Source organism: Excalfactoria chinensis, chromosome 1, assembly GCF_039878825.1.
Source record: "Excalfactoria chinensis isolate bCotChi1 chromosome 1, bCotChi1.hap2, whole genome shotgun sequence".
NCBI classification, from domain to species: Eukaryota; Metazoa; Chordata; class Aves; order Galliformes; family Phasianidae; genus Excalfactoria; species Excalfactoria chinensis.
Genome location: NC_092825.1, coordinates 58,275,083 through 58,292,763, shown reverse-complemented (window position 1 = coordinate 58,292,763; position 17,681 = coordinate 58,275,083). Strand labels below are relative to the sequence as shown.

The 17,681-nt window shown below is 39.4% G+C and overlaps 1 protein-coding gene across 15 annotated transcripts in view; it reads right to left on the bottom strand.

The window, feature by feature from the left end:
* CACNA1C (calcium voltage-gated channel subunit alpha1 C) overlaps positions 1–17,681 on the bottom strand; it is a 424,545-nt gene that overhangs the window by 162,295 nt on the left and 244,569 nt on the right. For all 15 annotated transcript variants that reach the window (XM_072360924.1, XM_072360945.1, XM_072360915.1 and 12 more), the window contains exons 6-7: positions 4,687–4,848; positions 3,376–3,572 (exon numbers count right to left, since the gene is read on the bottom strand). In XM_072360924.1, coding sequence (XP_072217025.1) covers positions 3,376–3,572; positions 4,687–4,848 — 359 coding nt within the window. The remainder of the gene's footprint in view (positions 1–3,375; positions 3,573–4,686; positions 4,849–17,681) is intronic.

The window sequence follows — 17,681 nt, the reverse complement described above, 5'->3', positions numbered from 1 at the left end:
ACCACTAAAACCAATGAAATAGCTTCATTGACTAAACCTCTTCAGCCAAATAAGTCAGCCCAGAGCCTTATCTGTTCTGCTGAGTTTCAGGTCAAGGTATTATTTTCAGATTTAAGGAGAGAACAAAGAAAACACCTTACATCAACATGTATGTACTTGGAAGACAAGCACAGCAGACACAAAAACCCTGATCTATCTACCTAGCTAGTCTTCATGTACATATGACTGCATGTGGAACATCCAGGCAGTATAATGAAGATTTAACAAAGTAGTAGGTGAGAGCTTGACCTTTTGAAATTAACTGGAAATTTGCCATTGAACTCAGCAGGATCAGAACCAGAACTTGGTATCTGCATTGAATTTCAGAGCAGCTAAAAACCTAACAGTCAGCTCAAACTTTGAATGCTTAGCACTTTTAGAAATAATCTATTAGCTTACATCATTAAGTTTAAGGACTGACTTCTGAAAAATATCACCTATCAACTCCAGCCACAAAATTGTCTGAATTGCAGACAACCCTTTCTTATTCCAAATCTCTCACTCAGGATGCAGTTGGAGAGTAGAGATGATGTTTAAGTCCAGACTTCTTATTTTCATTAAGTGTGCAGAACAATCTCCTAATAAAGCAAGTTTAATTTCTATGACCTCACTGTAGATGCAAGGGATCTTTCAAAATATTATCAGCTTGAGAACAGACTATCTCTGCTCTCTTGAGATGCAGCCTCCAGTCGATTGTTAACTCCAAGTCCACTTGGCTAAATACGCAATGGTTGGGAAGTGGAGTTATGTGCAAGTCAGGTTTCACGAAGGAAATGATGGCTTGCACAAAGTTTAAGATTGCATATTTACATCTGGATAGCTTAGGCTGGATTTCCCTTTGCATGGACTATAAAACTTCCTGTATAAAACATATCACAGATAGTTTGAAACATCCACACATGAAATTGCAGTGTGAATGTATAGATACAGTTTCTACATATGAATATTAAACCCACAGTACTTCTCACAGGTGTGCCCTGTAGTCATTTTCCAATTAACAATTGCCCCCATTTCCTCTTTGCTGAAGGAAATACTCCTCACATCTCAGATATCTACTCCATTGCACAGCAAACACTTGTCAGTGATGACTTCTGTCTACTCTGTCATTATAAAACAAAGAGGCAAAACCTGACATGTGACAGCAGTGCTCTTAGGATTGGTTACATCAGCTGAAGTGTGTGTGTCTGTCATTTCAGGTGCTCAGGTGTTTACTCAAACTTGGTACTTCATAGCCTGTAAGCACAGGTGATATGGTGGGTTTGTGTTGTTGTTCCTATATTTTTTAACATATTAAATTTACTCCTCGGTTACTGAAATTATGACTAAAGTGCTAACTCTGTTTTGTAGCATTGCCTAGGAATAACTATGAACTGAAGATACCAAATCTGACTTTTGTTTCTAAAGCAAGTGTTCAATCAAAGCCATAGCCTAAAAGTCTAACTATGCAGATGCCCCTAAAATAATGACCATCAATCTGTATTAATTTGAGTTCTCAGTTTGCCTTACTGTCTCTTAAGGAAAAAGAACTCAGGAACTCAGTGAAAAAGCTGTCTGAACGTCAAACAAAAGCCAACAGCTATTATCCAGGTTGTTGCAGGGATGCCATAAAAAAGTCAAGCCATCTGCAGCAGTCACAGTGGAAAAATATTTAGCAGTGAATATATGCTCTTGGTTTCTGATATTAGATAACTGATAACTGAGTTCTGAAAGATTCACATCCAGTCATGCAAATGGCACATAGAATCAAAATCGTGGGGATTGGCAAGGTCTTTTGTAAAACGCGCCTTAGAAGAAAATTATGATAACTTGTGGACAGCTTTCACAATACTAAATGGCATGCGCTGCCAAAGATATTTCTGTGCTTATTTCTGATATCTTTTACTCTCTATTTCCCCCTGAACTTCCCATAAATCCTCTCAATTGCACAAAGACAGATGGTGATAGGAGATTGGTGGAACGTGAACTTCATGTGATAAAAAGGCAGGTAGATTATATATAGCCATAGTTGAGCAGTAGAATAGTTTTGTCCAGTTCCTTCTGTTCTTCTTTATTATTTTATTAATTTATACCCTCTCTTCAAGTAAAGCCAATTTTTGTGTTCTGTGATTCGGACTCTCCTTGTGGTTTGATCTCTGCCCTTTATCTCAGACATTAGAAGGAAGCTAGAGTCACAGTTCTAATCTAAATTGAAGAGGATAAAAGGACAGCTGTTAGCCATTCCACACAAAGAATGTCTATTGCACATAAGCTAAATCTTCAAAGTAAAATCTTGTAAACCCTAACCCACCACTGGGTAGAATACAGCTTTAGGCTCTTGTTTAAGAGAGAAGCTAATGTTGATTAATGGTGCAAGCCTGTTCCAGTCCAGATTGTCCTTTCATGTGTTTTGGGTCTTCTCAGGCTAAATTCCATCATGCACTGGAATTCCTACCATCTTGGAGAACCAAGTTTCATAACATTCCTGCTGTCAAAAAATAGCCTAGGTTAGCCTTGTGCAGTCAGTAGTGAACTGTGTGTGAATTAGATGCCTGGACCAGAAAGTATTTGTGCAAGAGTTGATTGTAAGAGCTGAATCTAGCCATGTTTATATCTGGTTTACAAGGGCAGGCCAAATTTGATTTTAACTCCTATAACCTAATTGTGTTTTCACTGAATCCTCCAACAAATTGGGAGTTACAAGGTAGAAACTAAAGGTACTGAAAGTTTCAGAGTTAGGGTAAAGGAAAAGATGAGATTTAATTTACAATTCTACATTTAGATTAAAGATTATGCTTTTTTTGTTTGATTTGTTTTGTTAAACATATAACCAAGATTTATACAAGTATCAAAGTTAGGAGAGAATGAAGAATCAGTATTAGGATAAAAGTTATAATCAGGAGTTGTGCTGGCATGAAGAGGGGCTTGTGAGACCTATGAGCTGATCAGCATAGTGCCTTTGTTGCATTAATGCCACGGATATAACCTCTAGTTGTATATTACACATCCGGAGATGTGTGGGATAGTTACCCCAGCAAAGAGAGTATTTAGATGACATTCTGGTCAACAAAGGTACCTTGCAAATCTTCAAAGCAATAAGCAACATGCCAGCTAGTAAGCCTTGTGCCATCTTTCGATCTTATAACATCAGTTTAAAAACAATATTTACATTTCATTTAATTGTACCACCTAAACCCTCCCATTTCATCACAATTCTTAGTTAATTAAAGCTCCATACTAGCAACCAAGCCTTCACTATTAAGAACAAGCATAAAAAACAAAGCTCAAGCTAATGCCCAAAGTTTAAAAACTGATGGAGAACATGGGCAGGCCTTTCAGTTATCATTTTCGGATACGTACCCAGTAGAGTACATCTGTCCACCCCTCCATCGTGATGCACTGAAACACTGTCAGCATGGCAAAAGCAAAATTGTCAAAGTTTGTAATGCCGTGCTTGGGTCCCTCCCAGCCTGCCTTACACTCGGTTCCATTCTGGCACTGCCGCCCATGTGCAGACTGGGGGGCACAGGGAGATGGGTCATCTTCTGCAGGCGTATCTTAAGGAGGGAGAAAACAGAGATGAAGAGAATTAATTGCTGTTTGACACAGTGGTAAGCAAGTGAAGGCTTGCTGATTTTAACAAGTATATTTTGCAATGAATTTGATGGATTTCTCTTAAAAAACACAAGAAACTATTAATTTCAATCAAAGGGCTGTTTTGTTGTGCTTCTCTTTCTTTTTGTAAAAAAAAAAATAAAAAAAAATGGCTAAGCTGTCAAATTCTACACTCAAAACTAAAATGTACTTAAAAAAATTGTTGTCATTATTATTATTATTAAACACTTATCCTCCTAGGAGAAAGAAATAACATCTTTCAATTCAAGAGGAAACATTACTTCAAGTCTGTTGCATTTCTTTAGGCTCTGAGTAATGACCAGTGCTTTCATGTGGCAGATACCTTGCACTGGGGTTAACCTTGGAAGGGACCTGAATCACTTAATGGCATCTTCTTGAAGGAGGCTGAACTCCTGCAGCAGACAGGCTTTAGTGCTCTAGAGATAGGATGATATGGCCATGGGCAGTACTGAACTATAGCAGCAAGTCTCTGGAGCTCTGCTCTTTCAGTGTTTAGAAGCTATGTGGCATTTTATCAATAGCCCGGTGGCACTCAGAAGCTCTGTAAGACTCTAATGCTTGATTATCCATCCTTTATTCTGTATCCCTACATCAAGTTTGCCTAAATGCTTTACTTTATGATAAATATTACAGAAGAAAGATTCTTATAGGCACAAAAACTCCTGCAATAGAGCAATACGCAGATTTCAGATCCTTGTGCTACATCTGTAACAGATGAAGTTATCTATGTTCGGGGGAGCAGGCAATTATATTTTCTTCTTACTTTGTGTGGTGAATGCCCAAATTAAAGTGTCCACTACTGTGTTCAGTAGTGATTGACAGTTCTTGTTGCTTTAACATACCAGCCAAAAATGGAGTGCTCAAGATGAGCAAGTTAAACTCCGTCCACTGGAGACAGTCTCTTTACATCAAAGGTGATTCACATCCAAGGAGCAGAACAGAGCAACAGCTAATGGGAACACACTGGTAGTGATCTTTACATAAGAGACAGAAAACAAAGAAAGAGGGCTCCATGCCATGGAACACTCTTCTTACCTATCAGCCCCCCTTGCACGTGGTAGCAGGTCTTATGCATCTTTCCCATGAATAACTCCAGTCCAATGATGGCATAGATAATGATGACAAACAGCACCAGCAGGGCAATATGCAACAAAGGGACCATGGCCTTGATAATTGAATTTAAAACCACCTGGAGACCTGCAGAGAGAGCAGAAGGAAGCACTTATCAGCAAGAGAACAAAACTTACGGAAAGCACATAGGAGAGACCATAAATTGAACAATACCGTCATTTTTAATTCGTACCACCTGAACTAATTACTTTGATGATATAAGCATCCAGAAGATTCCAAGCATTTCACCAACTTACGACTAAAGGTAAAGGCTAAAGTAAAACAGGTATTGCCTGTCACTGAAATGCCACCACTCTGGAGAGGAATACATTGTTTTGGCTGTTCTTGAAAATGAGACCTAGGGTGTTTCCAAGATGGCATTTAGGAGTTAAGACATGGGAAAATGAAGCAGGACAAGTGTAGTGAGATGTACAAGAGGATAAATGGTGGGGTGCCACAGAGCCACACCACAAAGCATGGGGAGAGGCAGCAAACTGAATTGGAGTCCCTGCAGCAATTCTGAGTTCTTTCAGAGGTGAGCCTGACACAAGCTGCACACTCATGTTCTTCTCAGTCTCCTTTTGTACAACCAGACAGCCTCAGAAGTGTTTAGAAAGGATTCAAAATTACAAGGTCTTAAAGTTATCATCACTGGTGGCAGTGATGGCAACCACTGTCGTTGGGAAGCTATGAATCTCGAAAATATCAAGAGACCTCTAGAACTCAGTAGTCTACAAATAGCCAAATCAGAGCAATTACAAGCTCATGATTTTGCAATGACTGAGAGCCAGAAGCCATTAGTGTCTCCTGCAAATGCTGTCATCTCCTCAGAGAAGCTGATATTAGCTGTGATTTTTTGAAGAATGTGATTCATGAGTTGGAAATGTCTGTGATACATCTGCCAAGAGAGTATGTGATAACAATTAACTTTGAAAATTTATCATCTAAGAACTTGGATTCTCATTTTTATTTCTTTTTATTATTATTATTATTTTTTTCCTGCAAATTTTAATACTTTCAGTCACAGGCAATTCACTTGTCAATTCACTCCCAGCTATGAGATGGAATGCAATAGACGCAATCAAGGGTGGCATCAGCTGCCAGGCTAGCATGATCACTCACTACCTGCTCACAATCCAAAGTTGGCCTCTAGCTTCTCATAGTCAGAACAGTTCTTCAGGTGCTTGCAGTCAGTTCACTTACCCATCAATGGTTTATGCTAGCACCCAACAGAGGCAAAATTCTGCATGAAATATGCCAGATTTCTTAAGGAGATCCTTATATGAAGGGCAATACTGTCAGGTTCAAAAATAATCCTGGACAAGAATGAGATGCCCTGGTTGCTCAGTTTGCTCAGTTACCTTGAGATACTTATTTGGATAGTTAATCTCAGCAGGAAAATAGCACTGTGATTACACGAGGCAATCAACCTGTTCTCCTAACTGCTTGCCTCATTCAGCCTATTAATTCTAAGTGTATACAGAAAATAAATTGCAGTCCACATCAACATTCCTCCAGTACTTTACAGCAGTAGACAATCTGATGTTGACTAGAAAATTAAAACAATGTCCTACTTTCCTCCAGACAATGGAAACCAATACAAGGAAGATAAAAGACTACCTACGGTTATGAACCTTAAAAAAAGAAAACAAAAACCAACACACTAAACCCAAATTTAACTACTCATAGATTCAAATAAATCTACGCTAAAGCACAGAAAGGCCCTAATTTTTAGTGTTCAGCTTTGCTAATCGAAATCATAGCCAAGATTACAAGGTCAAAAGTTCTAATATCAGGTCTTATGTAACTTGCCCTCAATTATTTTTCTTAATTGATTTAATATTCAACATAGAATACAACCAGTGCTCTTGAAAGGGTAGTGAGGAAAAACATCATGATCAACAAAAAGCACTTTTGTTTTAAATATAGCTTCATCATCACTCATGCCACAAAAGTGCTTCAGTGTACTATGGATGTCCAGAAAAGATAACATCTGCACAAACCAATGCCCTTTCTGTTAACAGAACAGTGCTTGTGAAATCAAAGGCTTGCACCTAACCATGAGGTGGCAAGGTGTTTAGACAGGCAGGGGAACATGTAAAACATGCAGAAGATTAAAAAGATTTAATAGATTTAAAACTTGAACATAGGAAGTTCCGAGTAAACATATAAAAGAACTTCACATTAAGGAGCACTGGAACAGGTTGTCCAGAGAGGTGGTGAAATCTCCTTCGAGGGAGATAACCAAGACCCATCTGGACACCCACCTGTGTGACCTATTGAGGGAACCTGCTTTGGAAGGGAAACTGGACCTGATAATCACTTAAGGTATTGCATACTGTCAGCGTGAATTGAGGTGTTCGCTGTGCAGTGCTCTGTACAAGTAGGTTGTTTTCAAATCCAGATAATTCCTGCAATTAGCACACTTACATATATTACATGAAAGTAGTTTCTTAAGTTTAAAACCACCAGTTCTGTAGCAGCTTTAGAAATCATAGAATGTGCTCTGAGATGTATCAAATGCTACCCATAGAAGCATAAGGGATATACGACCATGCTCTCCACACCTGTCAAGCTTATGGCTGCAATGCAGTAGCTGTCATTAAGTTACATAACAGTTCTCAGCCGCTTGCAACATGAATAGCTGTTGCAGAGATGGCATGAGGAACAGGGCCTGGACAACCAGAGGAGAGAACAGGGAGAAGAGATGAAGGAGTAAGAAAGCACCAGGGGAAGATTTTTAGACAGGCAGAACAAACTGAGACATTTTCTTTTTATAAAAAACACGTGCTTCAAAACATGTCAAAACTGTGTTCTGAAATTGAAGAGGCACAGATCAGAGTCTGAACTGAACCACAGATCTGTGGTGGATCAGATGCATTTCTGATCAAGTTAGATCAAGGTGAATCCTCTTACATTCAGTCAAAAAACCTTTTCTAAACAACAGTGAGAACTGCCACACACTTTTACATGCCCTTTCCCTGTGCAGAGGAAGAAAAGACATCTGAACTTAAAATGAATTCTCTGTCCCAGCTTATGCATGTTCTTGGCCTTTGCACACCATGACACAGATAGCATCCAACATGGATGTTCAATGGTAACATAATTCCCATTGCCTGATGCTCTCTGTAGTACACCATAATACGCCTTTTGCACTTTCTCCCTTATGGACCTAAAGCTGGCACTCTTAGCAATGAGCTGTGCAGCTTATAGCTAAATCAGACTGCCTGGTGAACTGTTCAGACTCTTTGGATTCCATGTAGGTGATGTGAGCAACCACCTTGCAGGTGGAGAGCTGCATTTTCATACTGCCTCACAAAGGTTGGCAGTGCTATTGCTGGCCAACCATAAACACCCAGTTCTGAATTTGTGTCCTGGCAAGTAAATATAGAAAGAAATGTTTTTCAAATATCTGGCATTCTGCATTTACTTATTCATTCGTTCAAGCTCTCTGCATGTGCTAGACACTTTCCAGACATTGGAGAAGGCACAACATCTGCCCTGGGGAGCATGCTCTGGGCTGGACAAAGAGATAGCTGAGCAGAGGTTAGCAAAATCACCACAAAAGGGATTGTTTGCCGTTTTTCAGCCGCCACTTTTCTTCTGTTAATAATTGAAGATCTTAAACAGCTCTCAGTATTTATTTTAAAAGCATTACAGTTTACCTTTAAAAAACCCTCTTGGCTGTGTTCTGCTGGCTGACATTGACTCTATAAATGTTTTAGTAAGCCAAACATGTTAATTCCATTCCCTGGGCTCACAGAATTTAGCATTTACTTACCGTGATAAAACATTTTAAATATTTACTACACAGCAACAACACTGTTTTTTTATTCTGGCTCAAGCCCTTTTCAGGCTCTCAAGGACTGTGTCAACCCAAAGGTTGAGGGCACGGCTGGGGAGTAGGGAGGATGGGGAAGAGAGAAGGAAAAGAGCTTGTACCAACAACACAGATCTTTCTCAAAGCTATGGGAAATACGCTGCTAGGGATGCTGTAGGTGTTGCAGAGCTGTTGTATGGCACTGTAATTTCCTCATAGGAAGATGTTCGTGTGAGGGGCTTCTTGCTGTCTTGTCAGTTCAGGCAATTACTGAAGAACGTGCTTATTTGTAAGCATGAAGTATCTGCAGCTAAAGCAATGGGATTACATACACATCCCATTGTGTAGTTACAAGCTTCTTTGGATTTCGACCAATGCTCAGCAAGATGGCACAAAAAAGTGCACTGGACCCAGCTGCTAAAAGGTACTTAGCATTGTTGCTCTGTGGAACACATCCAGGGAAACTAATGGTAGGCTGGTCTCAGAAAAAAAGATTTGGGCCTTTCCAAGCACAGCTACATCTCTCATTTCCACATCTTGGCCTTTAATTTTCAATCAACTTGGTGTGCTGGAGAGATTGGTTTCTTGTTCTAGTTATATTAGCTCTCCAGATCCTTGGGGAAAGCATATCCTGAGTTTGTTCCTTTTTTGGTTTTGTGGGGTAATATTTTGTCAGCAACATAATACAGCCTGAATCAGGAGACAAGCAGTCACAAATGACCTTCTGGAATCAGCAGGAATAAAAGGGAGAGGAGGGTTTTCAACTTCATCCATCCTTTCCCCTCCTCCTGATAGACACACAGATTTTTGTGCTTAAGCCAGTGCCAAGGGCGTGGGAGGTAATTATGTTTCTGCTAATTTAGTTCAAAAGAAAACTACTACTTTCTGCAAGTAAGGAGGAAGCAGGGAAGGATTTGTGACTCAGCAGAGTGCCTGAGTCAGATCACTTCTGGGAACCACAATCAGTGGTAGAGTGGCTGCACTGTCCCCAGCCATGAGCTCAGCTTACCCAAGTGTTGGACGGTATGCTAAGAGGTGGCCATTTATCTCCATTTCCACAGCACAAGCCGTGTAACCAGAAACATTCCCCAGAGGGGATGATTATCATGTAATCAACACAGGCATTGGCTAAGAAAATTGAAAAACATTAAATATTAATAAATATGAGAGGTTTTGTACCAATTTTGAAGGAAGCCTGGAAAATAACGGACTTTTTAGCTCAGAGCAGTACACAATTATGGCAAGATACCCAAGGTAATTACGTCTGAAATCATTAATGAGGGAAAATATTAAGATTTCCTTCACCAGTGTTGCAAAGGGAACTCAGACGGCATGGTTCGGCTTAGGACAGATGTACAGTAACAGTTCAAAGAGATACTCTCTCCTGTCTTGCTGGAGTCTAAAAATATTAGCAGATTGCTGGATAAGACAAATTCTGTAGGTATAGTGTAGTGTTCTTGGGGCTGCAGATATTGTTTTTGTTTCAAGAATAGTAGAGAAAGGCTTGGAATAGCAAGGAAAGTCACGACACAAGACAGGAAATCTGATGATTGGTAGCAAAGAAAAGCTAGGAAAGAGTGACTGTTTTGGAGTAGGTAATGCTATTTAAATGCATATGGATATGCAACTCAAAACCAAGTGCTCGAATGAATAGAAAAAGAAAGTTTTGGCATCTGCTTTTTGTGTTCTCATTCCTCTGTTTTCAAACTGTGTTTTCATTGACTTTTCAAGCTGAAATCCACACACACAAAAGAGGAATCATACAAATGAGCATGTGTGCAAACACAACTGTTTCATATTTGTGAAGCCTTGCAATACTACCCCTGCCTCATCCTTTCGGGCGAGAACAAAAACGAAACCACAACAAAACCCATCTTTTCCTTCTGGAGAATTTTGTCATGGGAAATAACTCATCTTGAGGGTTGCCTGCTAGCCAAAATGACCTAACTTAGCCAAGCAACACAGCATACCCTCAGCATGGTGGCCCATAGAGCCCCAGCTCTTGGCTGTCTGAGGAAGATGATGGGATAAGTGTATACTCTGCCTCAGGCCTTATGCCTCTCTTCTGAAGGAACCTCTGCCTCCACCCACAGAAGCATCCCTCTTACCTCCTGTAGGGTAGAGGATGTGGCTTTAACATTTTTAATAGCTTTTTATTCAAAGCATGTCAGTGTTCATATTGTTATAAAGTTGCTTAATGACCAAAAGATCTTGCTCACCTTCCAGTCTCAACATATTAAGCAGCTCCTACAAGCTCAGTTTTATTCTCTAGGTATTTGTTCCCAGCTCAGTGGAAAGGTCTACAGACTTTTAACTGTGAATTAACTCTGAAACTGCCTTAAAGAAGGATCACAATGCACTGTTAAGTAGCCTTATGGCAAGAGAGGGGAGGATGAAGTCAGATATGCACTGCCATGAGGAAATTCCCAAAGACAGACTGAAAGGCAGGTGAAGAACCACAGAACTGCTTGGACAGGAAGGGACCTCAAAGATCAACTAGTTCCAATCCCTTTGCAGTGTGCAGGGTTGCCAGCCACTAAATCAAGCAATAGATCAGGCTGCCCAGGGGCCCATCCAGCCTGGCCTTGAAGACTTCCAGGTCACTTCCCAGGCCAACAAAGATCAGCTGTAACCCTTCATCAGGAATTATCACTGACATTCTACTGACTGGATGACTGCGGACTCTCTGAGAACAGTGTTCCTGTGCTCATTTTAAAGATTTGGCTTTTACTTAATCCCAGGAAGACAAAACAAATGAGGAAATATTTTATTCACCCCTTTCTCTGCATAGCCTTGCAAAATCAAAGACAGTCTAGAACAAAGACTGCACTAATTCTGAGTGAGATGATCCACCACATCTCCACTTCTAAAATTCCTTCTTCTCAAGCATAGCTGTGATGAAGAATAGTCTTTCAAATGCCAGTAGAGGAGTAAATTCTGGTCCCATCCTGTACCAAAGGAGTCAGTGGGAAAACTTGTAAGAATGTGTTGAAAAGCTGTGCAAGTCTTGTCTACTGTACACACAAAATAGCAAAGAATAGCTAAGAAACCTCTGATCTGAAATAATTCTGGAAAAAATCTGCTTCAGAGTACCAAATGTTGCTTGTGCTCAACTCTGGACAAAGACATTATTGACATTACACACATCCCTGTGTTTTTTGAAACAGGAAAATATGGACAACTGTAACTGTTAAAGCATCACGGTAACAAAAATGGAGTCAGAGCATTTGGTCTGAACTATACATGCAGCAACATTTAAGTGGAGAACTAATGATTCCAGATGACAAATAACTCTCCAAAGCTGCCAAAATCTCATGGTCATGAACAGTGTTGCTTTTACCTGCCTGTTCATGCAGCTCACCAGTTAAGACAACTTATCACTTGCAATCAGATGATCAGATTAATAAAGGGTGAAAACTAGCAAGGCAACAAAAGCTAACAGTGATTCTACAAATGTAGAAGTGTATCCAGAGCTGGTAACATTACAGACTCCTCTTGGAAAAAAATACACTGGTGCCAAGAATAGATCTTCCTGGGATATGAAAGCAAAGAGCTCCAAGTTGGAATACCTGCTGCAGTGTTCTACCTTCTCGTGAAAGAAAAAGAGCAACAAGATATTGGGTAAACCCTTAAATTTTCTCTTTAGTTGACTGTCTGTGTAGAAGCACAGCATCATCTATGACCCAAACAGGGTATATGACCCAGAAGAAGAAAACTCACTCCACATTTAACTTTGGATAGTGCTTAATAAGCATTGTTGGGACTGAGCTCTCAGTAGGTATAGCATGTCATTTTCAAATCACTGTGATACAGGGCATTTGGGAGTATTTTGAGAGCATATAAAATAGAAAGTTGCTTGATCAGGTAACGGAAAAACTATGCAAACCACATGAAGTGCGATTCCTGCATTGTTACTGTTGTCATGCACACAAACAGCACTTACTACTTCTTTTTTTTCTTCTTTTTTAAACTGCTGAAAATGCTGTCAATGAAAATGTACGATGCAAAGCCAAATTCTTGAAAATATATGGCCAGACAAATCTAAACAGATTTGCCACTTAATTTTCAGAAGAGAGTTTGGATTCAGGGACTTATCTACCCAGTGGTTAATTAGCCTCATCTCAGTCTACCTAAAACTCTAGTTTTTTCCTTTTCCATGCTAGAAAAACTGTTGCTTTTGATTTATATAATCTGAATAGACTTCAAATTCTGCTTGGAGACATCAGATAATAAAAACTCCCTTAGAGGAAAAAGTGCCCTCTGATAGAATAAGCAAAACCTCCTTTAGCTCTGTAGGTAGCTCTAATATGTTCCGATAGAAAAATTAATAGCTGCAGTTTTTGTAAAGACATGTTTGTCAGGAGAAATAATGGTTCTTTATTGATATTTACTTCCTTTGTAGCTTTCTTTATGACTTGAACAATCCAGATTTTTTTGTGCAATCTCTGGATGTATTGTTGGAATGCATCAGTACTAAACCTTTATTTATTTTGAATTTCCTTTTACATTTAGTAAGCTGTCAAGAGGGAATCATAAGGCTTTCCTGCTGCAAGAGCAGTAAACTAAAAAGCTAAATAAAATTCTTTATAGACACAGACATCTACAAATGTAAATCTGAGCAGCATTTGGTCTCCTTTAAAATGAGGATTTTGAGCGCAATTAAGATCTCAGCACTGGAATGTTAAAGCAAAAGGTGGGCTAAAGCTTGAATTTATTTTCACCTACATTGTGAGGATAACAGTGAGACTCAACCCTAAATTATTTCTCTGGGCACTGTTTATACTAAGCTTCTAAACCGTTATATACAAAACAGGCCCTTGTAAATCTCATTTGTATGGAGCGGTTTGATTTCCAACCAAGATATCTAACTTGATTAAAAGCAATTTTACCTTGCGGTAACTTCCAATGCATATTAAAGACCAAGATACAGTAACAACCTATGAGAAAACATTGATTGCAAGAAGAAACAGCATTTGCTGCAGAAAAGTCACTAAACCTGGCAGCCAGTGCAAAACAAAACAAACGTCAGCCACACTTGTTAGCTGAATTTGTTAGCTGTAATGAAAGAGAAAACTTAACAGATGATCATTTCATGGTTCGACTTGCTATGTCCCAGTCCTAACACCAGGTGTGTACTACTGCATTCAAAAAGAGGAACCCTCTGCAAATACCTGATTGAGAGATAAGAAGCCTAAAGAAAAAATTTAGAGTGGTTTTGTATATTTGAATATTAACCTGAATTGCTATTGGTTGTTCCATTCCTACGTGCCAAAAATAAAATTCTGATAATTTTTTTTTTATTTTTTTATTATTTTTTTTTTAATTCCTTGAGCTGATTTCTGTCAAAAACGCTTCTGATGGAAAAATGTTGAACAGCTTTAGCATTAATAAAGTTGAAAAAAAAGAGAGATTCTTCACAGAGGGCTAGCAGATGTTTACTGAGTTGTGATTGATGTGGCAGGACAAACCAGTAGGACATGATCTAAAACTGAAAAAAGAAGAAGCGCAGCTACTCAGACAACTCAGAAAAACAATTGCGACAAAGGGTAAAACACATATGGGATAAGTTATTGTTACATGTGTTAAACAGGAGTTGGATTTGCTTCTGGGAAAAAAGGGGAGATTAAGTCAGTCATCTGATCTCCTTTTCTTCTCCTTGGTATAAAGAAAGCTTTGATAAAATGTTAAGAGACAAAGCAGGGTAGGTGGGCTGCTGTTTGCCTTTGGTCAATACCTCACCATGATCAGAATGGCACATTACCAGTTTCATCAATTAACATCTTAAGTGCAGAATAGTCCATCAGTTATTCATCCCAGACAATATTCCTATGTGCTCAACAAGCTCAGTAATATCAAGCCTCTCTCAGAAAGCAGAAGCCAATTTTGGAGAAGAGGGAAGAGCTCCAGTAGCCATTTGAATGCTTAAATATAATTCCTTGTATTTGCCTCCTCTCAGTTCTTTGTACTTTGGCGTTTTTCCTCCACCAGCACTAATACAGGAAGTAATATGGATACAAGTCAAGATCACCTACCCAGAGTCTAAACAGAGACATAAAATGCATTCACTAGTTGAGAGGCTTATTTGACTTGTCTGCTTCTCTGTGCTTTGCTGATATTTTGATAATGCTTTGTAAAAACCACCACAACGACCACAGGCATCTAACAGTGCTGGGACAAACAAAATGAATTCAAATGATGCTGAAGTCACCAGAACATCCACAAGCCTCCCTGTATTCTGAGCAATCAACCCTTCTACAAACTCTTTATGTCTCACTTCCATGACAAATGCTACTTGATGCGTGTTAGTCACTTCTTCCAGAGATGATGAGAAAGCTTTGGGTATGTTAAAATTCCCACAAGTTCAGTTAAGAGAGTTAGTAGATGCACATCCGCTTCAAAGAAAATGGACAAAAGTCTTCAGATCATTCCTTATGAGATCTTAAATGAATAAGCAGTGCAAAATTTAGCCAACTGGAATAAAAATATGAAGCATCACTTGCTGTAAGCTTGGGACATCAGATGCAGTAGAGGTGTCATCAGGGAGAGAATGTAAGAAGAAAACAGATCAGATGATATCCTTACTCTTTTGATCTGAAAAAGCAATATCTTGTCTCACCCAGAAGGGATACAGCAACAGTCAGTGTGTACAAGGGAACAATTGGAAGCCTAGCTCACTCCTGCTGATACCAGTTAGCTGCAATCCACATGTATACTGCTTCTTAACAATCCAGACAAAAGTATATGCAAACAACAATGTAAACTGTTCTTGGAAGGATGGATGGATGGCATAATTACATTTTCAGATGCGGTAGGAAAAGCATATTGGTGGCAGGGACTCTCTCACATAGATATACCTCATGCCCATTATTTTGAATGAGACCCCTGGGCACTACTTGAAGAATGAAAAAAATGGGTCTAGGAAGAGTCTAATCCATCCACAGCAGTTCTGAAAAACATCCTACTTAGCCAAGCTAGGATTCTTCGACTACCTTCATGTCTTTGGTATCAGTGTGGGGCTTATTTTCCTCAGTTGGAAGGGACCACCTAAACCCTGATGTGGTCCTATGGCTCTGTTTTGCAGGCATGCTGATTGATCATGCCAGCATGAGCAGACATTGGTAGGATAAGGCTGACACAGTTATTGGGTACCTTTGTAGTTAGTGCTATATTTAAAAGAGCTGCATAGCAGAGATCAAATAATAAATATTCCTGTCTTCAGTGGCATTCCCTAAATATGAGAGAAATCTGCATTACAAGAAGATTGTAGCTGTGAGTGATATTCTTTGCAACGACAAGGTCATCTTTTTGCTACACAGAATTAACCTTTTTCTGCCAAAAATTATGAAGTGCCATCATTCTGCAGGTTGTACACTCAAAGAAACATGCATTAGGTCCTTACTGTGTAAATCCCGCTCCCGGGAATGATCTTTACCTAAGGGAGATGCACCATTGAGTAATGGTGACCTAGGTAAACAAAAGACTTGCAAGTCTGCCTAGAGTTTTAAGTAAAATGTGAAGAAATAAGTTTAATGAGGATGTTTGGTTCAGACTGTTCTCTCTCTCTTTTTTTTTTTTTTTTTTCCCCACTCCCTTCCCATTTGCAATGAAAGCACAACAAATTGGCCACTCGAGATTAAAAACAGCTAGGCAATAACATAGGGAAGGTGGTGCAACTTGTCCTCACACAGTGTCGTATGTGCTGGAGAGATGGTACAGATGGTTGAGAAATTTTGTTCAAGAGTGGAGAAGCTTAAAAGAAGTCAAAAGAAAAGCATGATTTTTTAAGCTTTTAGAGCCCAAGAGGAATGGGAAGAACTGGACTTTGCAGTCACTGATGTGATTAAATGCAATAACAGCAAAGTTTAAGGCAAATTTTGCCTGAAGGTACTTATACCAATTCTCTCTGTTGTCAGTGACTTTTGTCACATGACGTTTGTCACATGCCAAGGTTATGGTTTCCCCAGATTACTCTGTTCTCAGGTATCCATGCACAAACCTTTCACATTTTGAAAACTTTGATCAAGCTCCTCATATTTTGTATCCCATCCATGGAAGATAACACAGATTTCTCTGTTCATATGGTATTTATACTATAACCACATATGCATCAAGAGGATGAACTTAGGCCCCTATCTCCACTAGTGACACTGTACAAATGCAAAACAGATGACTGTCAACTTCACTGCCAAAATCATACATTTTTGACAAGAAATCATCTTCCTGACTGCTAGTTAGTATCTTTCTTAAAACTTAAGACTTTGCATATGCAATTCAATTAATAGAAATAGGCAACGGTTTACATTTCTTTGCCATATTAAAGAAAAAATGCCTGGTACTTGAAAGACATGTAATTTTGGATTTCTTGAATTCTGTATTTATTACCTCAATTACATTATTTCTCCAGTTAATCAGAGTGGTGTCAATTTTCTTGGGTTGTCTGGAAAACAGCAAATACAGCAGAAAATTTTGATTCTGCATTCAACTAAACCCCCCTGCCCCAAAACTCAGTGCAAGCCAAATAACCGCACTGGGGTATGTTTCTTTCAATGACTATAAAATAGTCTCTGCAATAGATGCAGTTATGCTGTCTCAGAGTCTGGATCAGGAATTGAGGGACCACGCAGAAGAGCAGCCACAGGCAAGACAGGCAGGTGCAGGGCATGGAATAAGATAAATGTCACAAGTTACACACCGAGATACAGAAAGAGCTGTGAACACACAGAATTTCTGTATGCCCCATCCTCATCCACCAGCAAAGTAGGCTGGCACATCCAAGTTGACACAGCACTACAAATGGGAAGAATGAATCCCCCCAGGAGAAGTGGAATTCAAAGGTTATTAAAAAACGATCATTTCATTCTCCCCATTTTGTACAGGACAGACAGAATGTGGAGGGTGGGTCTGCAGCAGGAACTAGGCATTCTGCATGACGCTTGATCCTTATTTAGTGGTTTTGCCTTCCCCAGTCTTTGGCTAGCATGGCTTTGAGACTGCTTCAATTAAACTTGAGTTCAATTTGTCCTGTAAACAGATTCATCTTGACAAGGATTGTACCCAAGAGAAATCATTACGTCTGTTCTCCCACTGGCTGGGTACACTG